General features: G+C 44.1%; 1 protein-coding gene across 2 annotated transcripts in view; it reads right to left on the bottom strand.

Moving 5' to 3' along the window:
* Positions 1-13381, bottom strand: part of MYO5C (myosin VC) — a 58391-nt gene that overhangs the window by 33209 nt on the left and 11801 nt on the right. For both annotated transcript variants that reach the window (XM_019533564.1, XM_019533565.1), the window contains exons 5-12: positions 10096-10252; positions 8982-9125; positions 5804-5885; positions 4815-4922; positions 3979-4085; positions 2676-2941; positions 2013-2094; positions 1624-1764 (exon numbers count right to left, since the gene is read on the bottom strand). In XM_019533564.1, the coding sequence (XP_019389109.1) occupies positions 1624-1764; positions 2013-2094; positions 2676-2941; positions 3979-4085; positions 4815-4922; positions 5804-5885; positions 8982-9125; positions 10096-10252 (1087 nt within the window). The remainder of the gene's footprint in view (positions 1-1623; positions 1765-2012; positions 2095-2675; positions 2942-3978; positions 4086-4814; positions 4923-5803; positions 5886-8981; positions 9126-10095; positions 10253-13381) is intronic.

The raw sequence follows: 13381 nt of genomic DNA, 5'->3' as shown, positions 1-13381 counted from the left end.
CCCTCACACCCAGGAGGCACCAGTTGCTGAGCCAAGGGGGGCACATGGGGGCTCCCCTGTGTACTCCATGGTGGACCCAGAAGTGGACCGAAAGTGCTTCTGTTCCACTTCCAGGTCTGCTGCTGAGTGCACTGGGGAGTCCCCCCACTCCTGTGGGATGCTCCATCTGCCCCAATGTCTCAGCATTCATGAGTCGCCTGGTACCTCAAGGTATGTAGAAAAAACATTTAAAGCTGTGTTTATGTCTGAATTGTTGAATCTTTCCAAATCTCTCCGAAACAATTTGGAGCATTCCGATTTGAGTCAGAGAGATTAAAGGGTCTCCTTATTCTATTTGGATTTGGAGATTCAGCCACCAAATTGTGCCAAATCTCCACTGAATCAAATCAGGGGCTGAAGCTTCACACAGCCCTATCAGCTGGGTGGTGTTCTTCTGGCTGCCAGCAGCAGATTGCTGGCTTAGCAATGAGGGCCCGAGTTAAAATGGAGTCTGCTCAGCTCCCTCCTACAATCACAGGATCCTCCTGGAGTCATGTGACCACCTCATCAGGGCTGGTCCACACCTGCCGGTTGTCCTGCTGACCGCTTTAAGCCCTTATAGTGGCAGGCACCAAAGTTGCTCTGTCACACAGTGTTACAAAGAAATCTCCTGGGAGATCTTTTCTTTCCTGGTCTTGTCCTTTATAAATAAGACTATGTTTTCCCTTTAAAATACAGACCCTTGCTGCATGTGCCCGATATAACAGATAAAGAAATGGTGAGAGAGAAGGTGAGAAACTGTAAGACAAGAAGGTTGGATGGTGCACAGGCAGCAAGTGGGAGAGCTGTAAGAGAAGGGGTGCAGCTCTGGTATAGCTAAGGTGTAGCTAAAAATGAGGAAGGGAAGCTTGGTTGCCTACAACAGCAGGTGACTAAACTTGATGACTTAAATGGGCTCTGTCCTTTGTTCTTAATTTTAAGTGGAATAAAAAAAAGCAAACAGAAATGGATTTAAGCAAGAATAGCAGCTGTTATATTCTAATCGTTATGCGTGAACAAGCTGAGAAAGTTACAAATGTAGCAAAATCACATCAACATTAACAGGACTTCATTCAGCATTAAAGATGGAGCAGTTTTGCCATATTTGCATCATTAATCTCTACACCCTCCTTTCCTCTCTGGTGCTATTATTCTTTTGGTAATCAGGTTCTCTATTCTACTGCATTTCTCCTGTAGCCACTCCTGATAATATCTCTTTTCTCCTACTTTACAGCTCTTCTCCATTCCTTTAAGCAACCTTTTTTCATTATATATGGATTAATATACATGCTAGTGTTCTATCTGCTATCTAATGCCAATTCTCACCAAGCCACCCCTCAACACAGACCACACAATCTTGCAACCCGTTAGTCTCTAAGGTAACTCCCCTACTCTACTTCTTGCCAATAATAAAACAGATTCTCTGACTCTGTAGAAGATAATCAGGAAATTCAGAGATCTGTCACTGCATCTGCAAGGTGCTTATCTTTAAATTTTGAAAGGGAAAAAATGGGTTAAACCCCAAATTTTGGTCAAAACACAACATGAAGAAATGTTTTCATTGTTTAATATGCCAGTTCATTAGTATAACAAGTTAGAAGTTACCAAGCACTCTTCATCTAGCAGCTCCAATATTCCCATTTTAGCTTCAATAAGGTCAATGGCTGGTTGATTGTCATAAAAATCTATTAGGGTCCATGGGATATCTTCCTTCATATACTCCTCTTGTTCAAGTTTAAAGACATGCTAGCAATGAAAGTGTCAACATTACCAAAAATACAAGTTAATAATTTAGAAACACAATGCAGGCAGTTTACCAATACATTAAAAAACACAGGGAAAATGACAATGTTCATGTGATATGCAGTAGAGTACATATCTTTGAAAAAAGTGGGCTTTTATATACAAAAACCAAAACCTCTTCTTTATTACTGTGAATTGTTACAATACATACCAGTCAAGATATACAATTGCAACAAAACATACTCACGTACCAGGTTAAATTGCTGTTGTAGTTTTTCATTAGCATAATTGATACAAAATTGTTCAAAACTGTTCACATCAAAAGTTTCAAAGCTGAAATACATTATAAATAAGAAGAAGATATAATAGCAAGGGGAAAAATAGGCACATGATCACTTAACAGTAAATGCTAATTTTCTATGGGACTTTGGAGTAAGATACTGCTTATAATAGAAATATACACTAACTTTCTTTCTCTCAAATTTCCTAGCTCAGGCCTGAAAATACAATAGAATTGAAAACATCCCAAAAACTAAGATAACCAACCAGTAAAGAAGCACATTGTACAGCAAAGAAACAGTACCTTAGAGTGGGTTCCCCAAAAACATTTCTGAAAAGGTGAATATGAAAGACCGGTATCACGAGAAGTAACAAACTCAAAGACAACTGTTACTTTAAGATCCAATAAAGAGTAATCGTCATAAGTTGTGCTACTGTACTGCAGGCAGAAGATTTTACAGAATACAAGACTGCATCCCCGTGGATAAACAGAGCCTTTGAAATCTAATTCACAGTAACACAGAAAGTACATAACATTTCCCAAATGCATAGGCATACAGGTCAGAGACTAGAGATATACTGAGTGCAAAGAAAGGCGGAACATTACATACATTAACTCTGGAGAAAAATCTTACCCATAAATGTCTAGGACGCCAATAAAAGTGTGCTGCTTCCCAGTAAACTGCAAGGCTTGGTTAATTCTTTCCACAATGTAGTCAAACAAGTGAGAATAGATTTTCTTTGCCAATGCATCCCTGGCATTAAGAGCTTGTAGTTTTGTCATTGGCTTTATTACAGTCTCTGAGGAAGTGATAATTTTTCGTTGGCACAACCACTGTGCCATTGGTTCACTATCTAAATCCAGAAGTTCACAGAATATATCAAGATGTTTATCTTCCAGCTTTAAAGGAGAAAAATAAATATTAACAGAGCATATTTAAAAGTTGTATCTAATGAATACTTAAAATATATAGGTGGAATCCTGGCCCTGTTGGAGTCAATGGCCACATATGTGCTGACTTCAAAAAGGTCAGGATTTCAACCTATGGGATTGTTTATGATATAGGACCATACTCAGCACTTGTTATTCAAGTGAAAATTCCTACTGATGTTAGAAGGAGTTTTATGGAGTATGCAATGCTCAACAGAACCATCTCTACAGAGAGGGATAGCTCCCCTGGACTGGACAAGATGAACCTAGTGCAGAGTGAAGAAAAGAAAACTAGCTTTAAGCTATATTGAGTTCCCCTGGGTGTTGATTTAGACCAGTGATTCTCAAATCATGGTGCCATGGCATCCTGGGATGTCTTGAGATCTTTTCCAGAGTGCAAATCAGATAAACCCACTTTCAAATCCATAGTGTTAAAACCATTCTACCCTGTTCCCTGAGATGTTTACAACAGAAGAATTGCACTATTATTTCTATAGTAAAAAATTACTGAAAGCTCACAGCAGGCAATTTCTGAGGGGAGGCTTGAGTCTACTGAGGGGTACCTCAAATCTACTGAGAATGCCACTGGCTTAGACTCCTGGCACAAATCTGAGCCTTGAGGCTGCTGTCTTGCACAGACTACAAGCAGTTGCAAGGGCCATTCCAGTAGCTGCAGGAAACAGGGGAATGCTGACCACATCCTTCTCCTTTTTACCTTGAACATTGCAACTATCTTGAGTGTTCAGCTGAGAATTATATTAGGCAAGTGACATTGTGAAGTAACTTTAATTTGCCAGATTTCGAGCTGATGTCCAAATCCCAGAACTGAGACAAAAGATTTTTACAAGAAATGTCTCACAAATAAAAGGATGCATCAAGGCAACCTGTAACATGTAGACTGAGGAAACATATTCTAGGTGTCTGGGACACATCTGAGAGGATTAGCAATTGCCCACCAAATAAATAAAAAGTTAGCAGATATTTGAATGAATGAACAGGTTCCTTACACTGATTAATGATCTGTCATCACCAACAGCCATTATTTGCACATTGCCTAAGTGCAGGATTGCTGCCAGTAACTTAAAAACATCCATTTGAAAATCTTCCTTCAGACCTAAAAAACAAGAGGGATTTTTTAAATACAGTAAAAAGACAAACTCTATTGATGAAAAGCAAGATCTTGGAACACTTTCAATTCTGCTTCAAATAATTAGTAATTCCATAGTAATCAGAACTCTGGGTAGAGGTGACATAATTTATTAGACCAACTAGATATTAGCAAAAAAAAAAATATTTGCAAGCTTTTGGGCACACACACCCTTCTTCTGTGAGTGTGCCTGAAAGCTTGCAAAAAAAGAATTTTTTTGCAAATATCTAGTTGGTCTAATAAATTATGTCACCTCTACCCAGAGTTCTGATTCCTTTTGCTTGTAGCTCAATACAGCTACAGCCTGTATCCCTTGTAATTCCATAGGGCTTCACTGGTTGCTATTCACAGACACATTTCTGCCTATTTTTCTACCCTTTTCAATCTTGGCAGCAGGGGAATAAATTCCAGTACTTTCATGAACAGAGGAGCTACAATTCTCTGTGGCCTTTATGTCAGGCACACAAGGATAAGGAACTTTCGATGCTTCCTTTGCTCCACTTGATGCCAGCATAAAGGTGAGTCAGACTCTAGCCCTCACTGATCTATATCATTCACAATAAAACCAACTTGTATACTGATAATTGCGGTGTTTGTATAATTACTACACAAACTCACCAGTTATTTAAAGCATATGCATCTCTCTGGTCATTTCAGAACTTATTTTCTTAGTTCAGGTCAAGTATTCTTATTTACCTAGGAGAGTGAACGTTTTCCGAGTTTCCATCATGTCTGCTCTGTCATCGACTCCCTCAATAACAGTACTGCCACCCATTCGTGTATAATTAAATTCTTCTGCGCTCCCTGCAGATGAAAGTTAAAACTGACAACACTGAACAAGTTTGGTATCAGGACAGAGAATCTTTCACCATGAGGTCAGCAGCAATTTACATTCATTACTGTCTGTCAGGAATTCTAAAATGAGCTGGTGACCTTAGTCCACTTATTAGTAGGCAGGAATCCATAATAAAACCAGCACAAGTGGCACTGACTAGCACTCTGGTTGACAGTCTCAACAGAAGGGCTGAAGAACAGTTATGGAGACACAACAGTCATACGGGTCTAGGGCTTTTAACAGGTAGAACTCTAGAACATGTAGAACAGAGAAGCCATCAGTCTCCAAGGCTACCACTACGACAACGTTCACTAAATGAAGTGGTGCAATAGTATTTTCAAAGGCTGGAAACACTGTGGTTGTGTCTGCACCAGCACATGGGCAGGTTAGTTTACATGAGAGCAGGCTACTGACCCTGTCATTCAGAACAGGTACCCAGCCCAAAGTAATACACTCACATAGCTGCACTGCTTCTGGCTGAGGTGGCATCTTGCTCAGAGGAGGGTGCCAATGATAGGCACAGTGGACATTTCTACATGTGCTCCAGATGTGGTACTGGGAGCAAGCTGAGCTAATTAAAAGTGCCTGGCACTGCATTACAGATTTCATAGACATTAGGGCTGGAAGGGACCTCGGGAGATCATCGAGTCCAGCCCCCTAAACATGTGCAGAGGCACATTGCCTAACCCTGTCTCCTGAAAGTCAATAGCAAATTTCCCATTAGATTTATTACTGTTTATTAGATTTATATGCTGCACTTCCCAACAAAGGTTTGGGTGGTTTTGGGGGGGAAAACCCTTAAAATATACCTTTGCAAAGTTAAAAAGTAACTTAGTTATTTGAAACCTACCCAATTTAAGAGGCTTAAATTCTGGTTGCAGAGCAGATGCACACAACTGATAGAATATGTGGTAGTTTCTTTCATTCTCTGACTGTAAATAGAAGAAAAGAAACTCATTACAGAAAGAGAAATGAACATGGAATACCTTTTGATACCTGACTACAGTTGAACAGGGTGAGCGATCAGAGTGTAAATTCCACTGCAAACGACTCTGGCAAGGTGTTCATCCAGGCTCCTTCTAAAACCCCCCAGGGTAGGAGCCAGCACCACTTGTCTTGGAAGTTGGTTCCAGATCCTAGCCGCCCTCACAGTGAATTAGCGCCTCCCGATATCTAGCCTAAATCTGCCCTCTGCCAGCTTGTGACCGTTATTTCTTGTCACTCCTGGTAGTGCTCATTGGAACACGGACTCCCCCAGTGCCTGTTGGTTTTTTGGGAACCAATTAAGAGTACTAAGTGAGGGTTGCCTGTACGCACGTTCATCTCTCATTTAACCTCATCCCAACCAAGTAACTCAATTTAACCTTGTCTTCAGCATGACAAAGGAAAACTTTGGGAGCAAAGCAACACAGAAATTACTGAGGGAAAATAAGTTACAACTAGGCTGGCCATACTATTTCAACTAGCTGGCAAAGACAACAATATAAATTTTAATTAAGTAATTTTGCTCTTTCCAAATGCCTCAGGTTCATTTCCATTGTGTGCTCCAATATTACAAGCATCCTTTGTATAAATAATGCCAAAAACAAGATCCCATGCATTCATTCATCCATTCATTCCCCTTCTCAGTCTTGTCCTGAGAAGCCAATGTACTGCACAGAGCAGAAGTTTACAACTTCTTCTTTCACCTGGCCTCTTCCTCATCTTTGCCACACAAAGCAGACTTCCATTTTGTGGCCTGAGGTCATGATGGGCAGCAAGCAATAGGTGCAACATACTGTTTCACTGTACATCTTCCTATGGGTGCTTGCACACGACACAGGTTTAATCCCCAATGTTTTATTCTATGCCCTCTGAATTGAAACAGTGGGTTTTTAATTGTTGGAGCCAGAACTTGCCCACAGCTGGAGGACGACCTGCAAGAGGGCCAAGCAGCACTAGAGCAGCAGGGCCCCCAGTCCTTCCCTCTGCAGTTGAGGCATCCCCTGGGGCCACCTGGACAGGCTGCTAGTGGGCCAGGTACTGCCCCAGCTCAGAGGCAGCATCCAGCCCAATCCAACTGGTTCCCTGAGCCTGCCCAGGGAGCAGACTTCCAGCAAGCAAGCTCAGGGAATGGTTGGATCAAGCTGGGTACTGCCTACAAGCTGTGCAACACCCAGCCCACTAGCAGCCTGCCCAGGTGGCCCCACTGCTGCAGAGGGATGGACTGGGGCCTTCTAATAGCTCAGGGGCTGCTCAGCCCACTAGCAGCTCACCCCACCGCCGCCCCCCCCAGCCACAGGCAGGCTTAACTGGAAAAAAAAAAAGAAAAAAAAGGATCTGGCCTGTTATCACTTCTGCCTTCAGCAGGTACCCGCTGAAGGCAAAAGTTGAGGGGTCTGATCCTTTATTTTGGAGGAGCCAGCCCATCTCTCCCGTGGCGGTACCCCGCAATACTGGGGTGGGATGTTAGTGTGCTGGGTGCTGCTCCAGCTTGGAGGCAGCCCTTGGCCCAATCCAACTCTTTCCTGACCCCAAGTTGGGGCAGCACCTGGTCTGCCAGCAGCTTGCCTGGGTGGCCCTGGGGAGCGCCATCACCATAGAGGAAAGAACTGGGCCCCCCGCATAGCTCAGGGGCTGCTCAGCCTACTGACAACTTGCCCACTGGCCATGGGAGAGGAGGGCAGGCTCTAAGAAAAAAAAAAAAAAAAGGGATCGGGCCCCTCACTGCTTCTGCCTTCATCAGGCACCTATTAAAGGCAAACGTGGCAAGGGGTCTGACCCTTTTTTTCTAAAGACCCTGCCCATCTCTCCTGCGGCTGGGGGGCGACCTGACAGCTGCATCGTAGGGGTGTGCAAAACAGGCCGTATCCAATTTGGATTCGGCCCAAATCGGGGACAGTGATTCAATTCGTTGATTTGGATCACTGTCCCTGATTTGACTGGGCTGAATCTGAAGATTCGATGCGGCTTTGGTGAATCAGCGACTCGAACAGACACAGCTTTAAATGTTTTTTCTACATACCTTGAGCAACCAGCATGGTTTGGGAACGCTGCAATGCTGAGGCAGATGGAGCATCCCACAGGAGTGCAGGGGGGCTCTCCACATGCTTGGCAGCAAACCCAGAAATGGACTGGAAATACTTCTGGTCCACTTCCAGGTCTGCTGGGGAGCACCTGGGGGGGTGGGGGCAGGGCAGGCAGGGGCCAGCTCAGGAATCGGCCAGGGGGACCCCAGATGCACCCCCCTAGACCCAGGAGACACCAGCTGCAGAGCCAGGGGGATGCAGGGGGGGCCCCCCTGCACGCCCCCTAGTAGACCTGGAAGAGGACCGGAAGTGCTTCTGGTGCACTTTCAAGTCTGCAGCTGAGTGTGCTGGGGAGCCCCTGGCACTCCTGAGGGACATTCCGTGTGCCCCAGCATTGCAGTATTCACAAGCTGCCTGCTACCTAGAAGTATGTAGAAAAAACATTTAAAGTTGTGTCTATGTCCAAATTGCCAAATCTTTCTGAATCTCTCTGAATCAATTTGGAGGGTTCTGATTTCAATTCAGAGAGATTCAAGGGTTTCCTGATTCGGTTTGGAGATTCGGCCACTGAATTGGGCCGAAACTACACCAAATCAAATTGGGAACCGAAGCTTCACACAGCCCTACTAGATCGCTGCAGTAACAGTGCACACTGAACTATATCTGGATATATTCTGGTTTGCAGTGATGCAGAATCATTTAAAACACACACAAGAGTCTTGCACATGTACACCATGATGCCATTAAGCCATACAAAGTGATGTCTTCATCAAGTTAATGGCATCACGTGTACAATTCTAAGAGACCAGTGTCTTCTGTCATACTCTATGTAGTATAAGCAGATGGGGAGATACATGCCTAATTAAGGCTGGTCCTGTATTCCAGATGAAGTTAAAAGCTAAATAAAATTACATGTTATGCAAAATATCACCTTACAACCTCAGTAAAATTCTAATAAAGTCAGAGAATTGTATACCAGTGATTTCACTGCAGTTGGCATTTGGAATTAATTTTACTCACTTGAAAAACAACCCTGGATTTCTCAAGTAGATATGTCCTCATATTTGCTCCAATGATCTGATGCCTCCGATCAAAGCTGATTTCAGTGTACTTCCCAAACCGACTACTGTTGTCATTGCGTGTTGTTTTTGCATTACCCACAGCCTATAAAAAGTATAATCTCTTTAACAACCAATTTGTTTCAAAGGAATCATTCAGGCTTTCACATGGGGACACCTCTCTTAAATCATGACTTAGATGGCAAAGATTTCAGTGCCCAGTGATCTCTGGAAGCACAAAAATGTAGAATACTGGAGTTACTTTGTGAGGCTTGAGTCTGAAAATTAGTCCCAAGGTAAAATGCATATATTAAAAGTTGCACAGTATATTCTGAACATCAGATAAAATATACATCCTTAGTACAAAGCTTTCAACCTTTTTCTATCCACAACTACAAAACCATGCCTGTTTCCTCTCCCATAACCTAAATCCCAGAATCTTCTCTACTAATTCAAATTAAATGACAAAACAAAACCTTCAAAACTGCAACACAACAGAATCTGTTAATTTATTAAAAGTTCTTGTGTTCTTTACATGGCATATCTCAATTTGATAACTTAAATTTAAAATATACGTTAACAGATAAACAGTTTAAATTAGGGTTCTAATAGTCAGAAAATTAATGGTGTATTTTTTAAAAGCATAGAGATTTCTAATCTCACAGAAGTTTAGGAGAGATGCAAGTACTCAACTCTTCAAAAATATGACTAGTGATTTAGACTGGGGCTTGGCAATGACAGGCCAGATCTGAAGGATTTTATTTTTATTAAAAGATGGTTAAAGGGAAATATGGAACTAGAAGAACTATATATAGACTCTACACATTATACTAAGTATATGTTATAATCCAGGATTTATGCACATAAGAAAATTAAACAAACCTGTGATTCAGAAAAAAGGGCATAAATATTTTGAACTATACTAACCAGCTGAAAATCCAGGCCTTATATAGCTTGCTACAATTTACTAGAACTTCTGGAATAGGGAAGGTCTTCAGTGACAGGTGTTCACCAGTTTTCAAGATACTCCCCTTAACAAATATAAAAATCTTTTAGAGATGCATTCTTAATTTTACCTCTGTTATGGGGTTGGAAGCCAATACTTTATCCTCAACATGTGCATTGCTGCTTGACTTACTGACCATGGCAAAATATCTCATAGCATACCGAGCAGACACAGTCTTTCCAGCTCCTGATTCTCCACTGACTATAATGGACTGATTTTTGTTATTTCTAAAACAAAGTAGTAATAAAGATACTTTAAATATCTTGCAAATTTAAGAAGTGTATATATCTAATAATCTACACACATGAAATAATCTACACACGTGAAATAACTGCACGGACTTGCAGTTACGGCCAAAGCCGCTAATCACTCTCACTTCCTCCTTGGGCTTTTGGCTTTTTCCCCTCACATTTATCTCTTATAATCTAGTATCTCCACAATTCACTGCGATCACTTTTGTCTTTCCTCTGGCCAAAAAGATGTAAATTCTAAAAGCTCTTGACCACTTAGCATGTCTCCATAAGAGTGCACGGTTTTCCTCTCCTTGAGGGTGGACTATACAATAGGGCTGTGCAAAGCTTCGGGTACTGATTTGATTCAAAGGAGATTCGGCCCAATTCAGTGGCTCAATCTCTAAACCCGAATCAAATCAGGAGACCAATAAAAAGGTCTGAGTTGATTCAGAAAAGACTCAGAGAACTTCAGAGATTCGGGTAGTCTCTACTCACGGCCACAGGGAGCTAGACCGGACACCATGCTGCTAAGTAGCAGGGGTGGAGGTATGGGCGGGACCGCCGCCAGGCCCTATCCTAGGGGCGGGCAATTATTTTGGGCGGAGGGCCCTTACTGAGTTTTGGCAAGGCAACAAGGGCCACATAACAGGCAGCCCAGGTCAGATAAATATTAGTTTTCTAAATTCTTTAGGGGCCCTGCGGGCCAGATAGAATGGCCTGGCAGACCACATGTGGCCCACAGGCCACATTTTGCCCACCCCTGCCCTGTCCCCTGCCTGCTCCCCCAGCCCCCGTGAGCATCCCCTGACTCCTGCCCACTGTCCTAGCCCCATCATTGGCTGCCCCGCCTGGCCCCAGCATTCCAACTTTTTTTTTTAAAAAAAAAAGTACTCCCGCACTCACTGGCTCCTGCCAGATGGCCCACTGCTTGCCACTGTCCTGCGCTGTGTGAGGGGCTCTGCCACAAGCCCCCATCCCCCACCCACTCCCTCAGCCCCAGCTCCCGGCTCTTTAACAACAAAAAAAGCCCCACACTCACCGACTGTTGCAGCGGCTGTCAGGGTTTCTGGGAGCTTGTGGCAGAGCCCCCCATGCAGCATGGGACAGTGGGGAGTGCAGGGCTTTTTTCTTAAGCCCGTTGGAGGATGGGGGGACTACTGCCACTGCTGGCCTGCAGAACAACCCTTGCAAAGCCAGCAGGCCAAGGCAATTAAGGGATCCCACCCCAGCCCCAGCCCTGGAACAAAATGTAGGCAAGGCAAGGGCCCCCATGGGGACACTTGTGTGCCTATACCCAAATGCCAGGAGCTTGGGTAATAAACAGGAGGAACTTGTTCTCCTGCTAAACACAAATAACTATGATGTTATTGGGATAAAGGAGACTTGGTGGGACTCCACCCATGACTGGCCACAGGTATAGACAGCTATACCCTGTACAGGAGGGATCGAGTGGGCAAAAGGGGTAGAGGTGTAGCTCTCTATGTCAAGGAAAGCTTGGATGGATGGATGACTTGAGACCCCCTGGGTTACAATCCATGGAGAACACAGCACAGGGGATACTATGGTGGGAGTCTACTACAGACCCCCTACCCAGGGTCAAGACCTTGACCAGGAGTTCATCCGCAAATTGGCTCCTGGTATATGGTTGTCATGGGAGACTTTAACTACCTAGACATCTTGTGGGAGGAGCGCTCGGGTGACCTCTATTTGACGCAGGAAGTTTATAGGCTGACGAGAGGTAAAGCACTGCTTGACCTCGTTCTGGCAGCTGGGGATGACCTAATCAGTGACCTAACAATCAAAGGGAAGCTGGGTGACAGTGAACATGAGCTGATCACCCTCACCATCTGCCATAAAGCTGGTAAGTCAGTCAGTAATACAGAAGTCCTTGACTTCAGGAAAGCTGACTTTGACAAGCTAAGGAGACTTGTCAGAGAGGTCCTAAAGGGCCACAATCTAAAGGAGAGGGGAGTTCAGGGTGAGTGGTTGCTCCTCAAGGGAGCAATCCTGGATGTGCAAGTAAAGTCCATCCCGTCTCGGACGAAAGGCAGCAAAAGGGCACAGCAGCCCCCTTGGCTCTCTAGGGAACTGGCGGACCTCCTGTGTCTTAAAAGGAAGACCTACAAAGGATGGAGGACTGAAACCACCACCAAGGAGGAATACTCTGCTCTTGTCTGGACCTGGAGAGAGCAAACCTGGAAAGCCAAGGCTGTGATAGAACTCCAGCTAGCTACAAATATCAAGGACAATAAAAAGTCCTTTTTTAGATATGTAGGCAGCTGGAGGAAAAGCAAGGGCAACATTGGACCCCTGCTAAACCAGATGGTGCAACTGACGCCCAGGAAAAAGTGAACTTACTAAATGGGTACTTTGCATCAGTTTTTCCACCAGTCCCATGGGACACCCCTGCCCACTGTGGGTCAGGAAGGCCTGGGTGAGGGCGATTCCTTGTCCTTCATTGAAGCTGATCTCGTGAAGGAACACCTTGACAGGCTGGATACCTTCAAGACAGTTGGCCCTGACAGGTTACACCCAAGGGTACTCAAGGAGCTGGAAAGCAACATAGCTCAGCCCCTGGCATGGATCTTTGAGGACTCCTGGTGCTCTGGTGAAGTGCCTGAACATTGGATGGGGGCCAGTGTTGTGCCTATCTTCAAGAAAGGGAGGAAAGTAGATCCGGCAAACTACAGGCCCATCAGCCTGACCTCTATTCTGGGGAAGGTCTTGGAAAAGATTATCAAAGAGGCCATCGTTAACAAACTAGCTGAAGGCAATATCCTGAGGGATACCCAGCATGGGTTTGTTGTGGGTAGGTCTTGCTTGACCAATCTCATTTCCTTTTATGACCAAGTGACCTGGACAAGGGGGAATAGATTGACGTTGTATATCTTGACTTTAAAAAAGCCTTTGATCTGGTATTCCATGATCACCTCTTGGTTAAACTGGCTAACTGAGGCCTCAACCTCACCACAATCAACTGGTTGGGGAACTGGCTCCGCGGTAGGACCCAGAGGGTAGTGGTTGATGGGAGCCAATCGTCTTGGTGTGCGGTCATCAGTGGGGGCCATTGGACTGGCCAAGTTTGCCAATGACACCAAACTCTGGGGTAAAGCATCCACACCT

The sequence above is a fragment of the Crocodylus porosus genome, unplaced genomic scaffold (genome assembly GCF_001723895.1).
Source record: "Crocodylus porosus isolate Cpor-Errol unplaced genomic scaffold, CroPor_comp1, whole genome shotgun sequence".
Taxonomy (NCBI): Eukaryota; Metazoa; Chordata; order Crocodylia; family Crocodylidae; genus Crocodylus; species Crocodylus porosus.
Note: the sequence above shows the minus strand (reverse complement) of the source record. Positions and strands in the feature narration are given on the sequence as shown.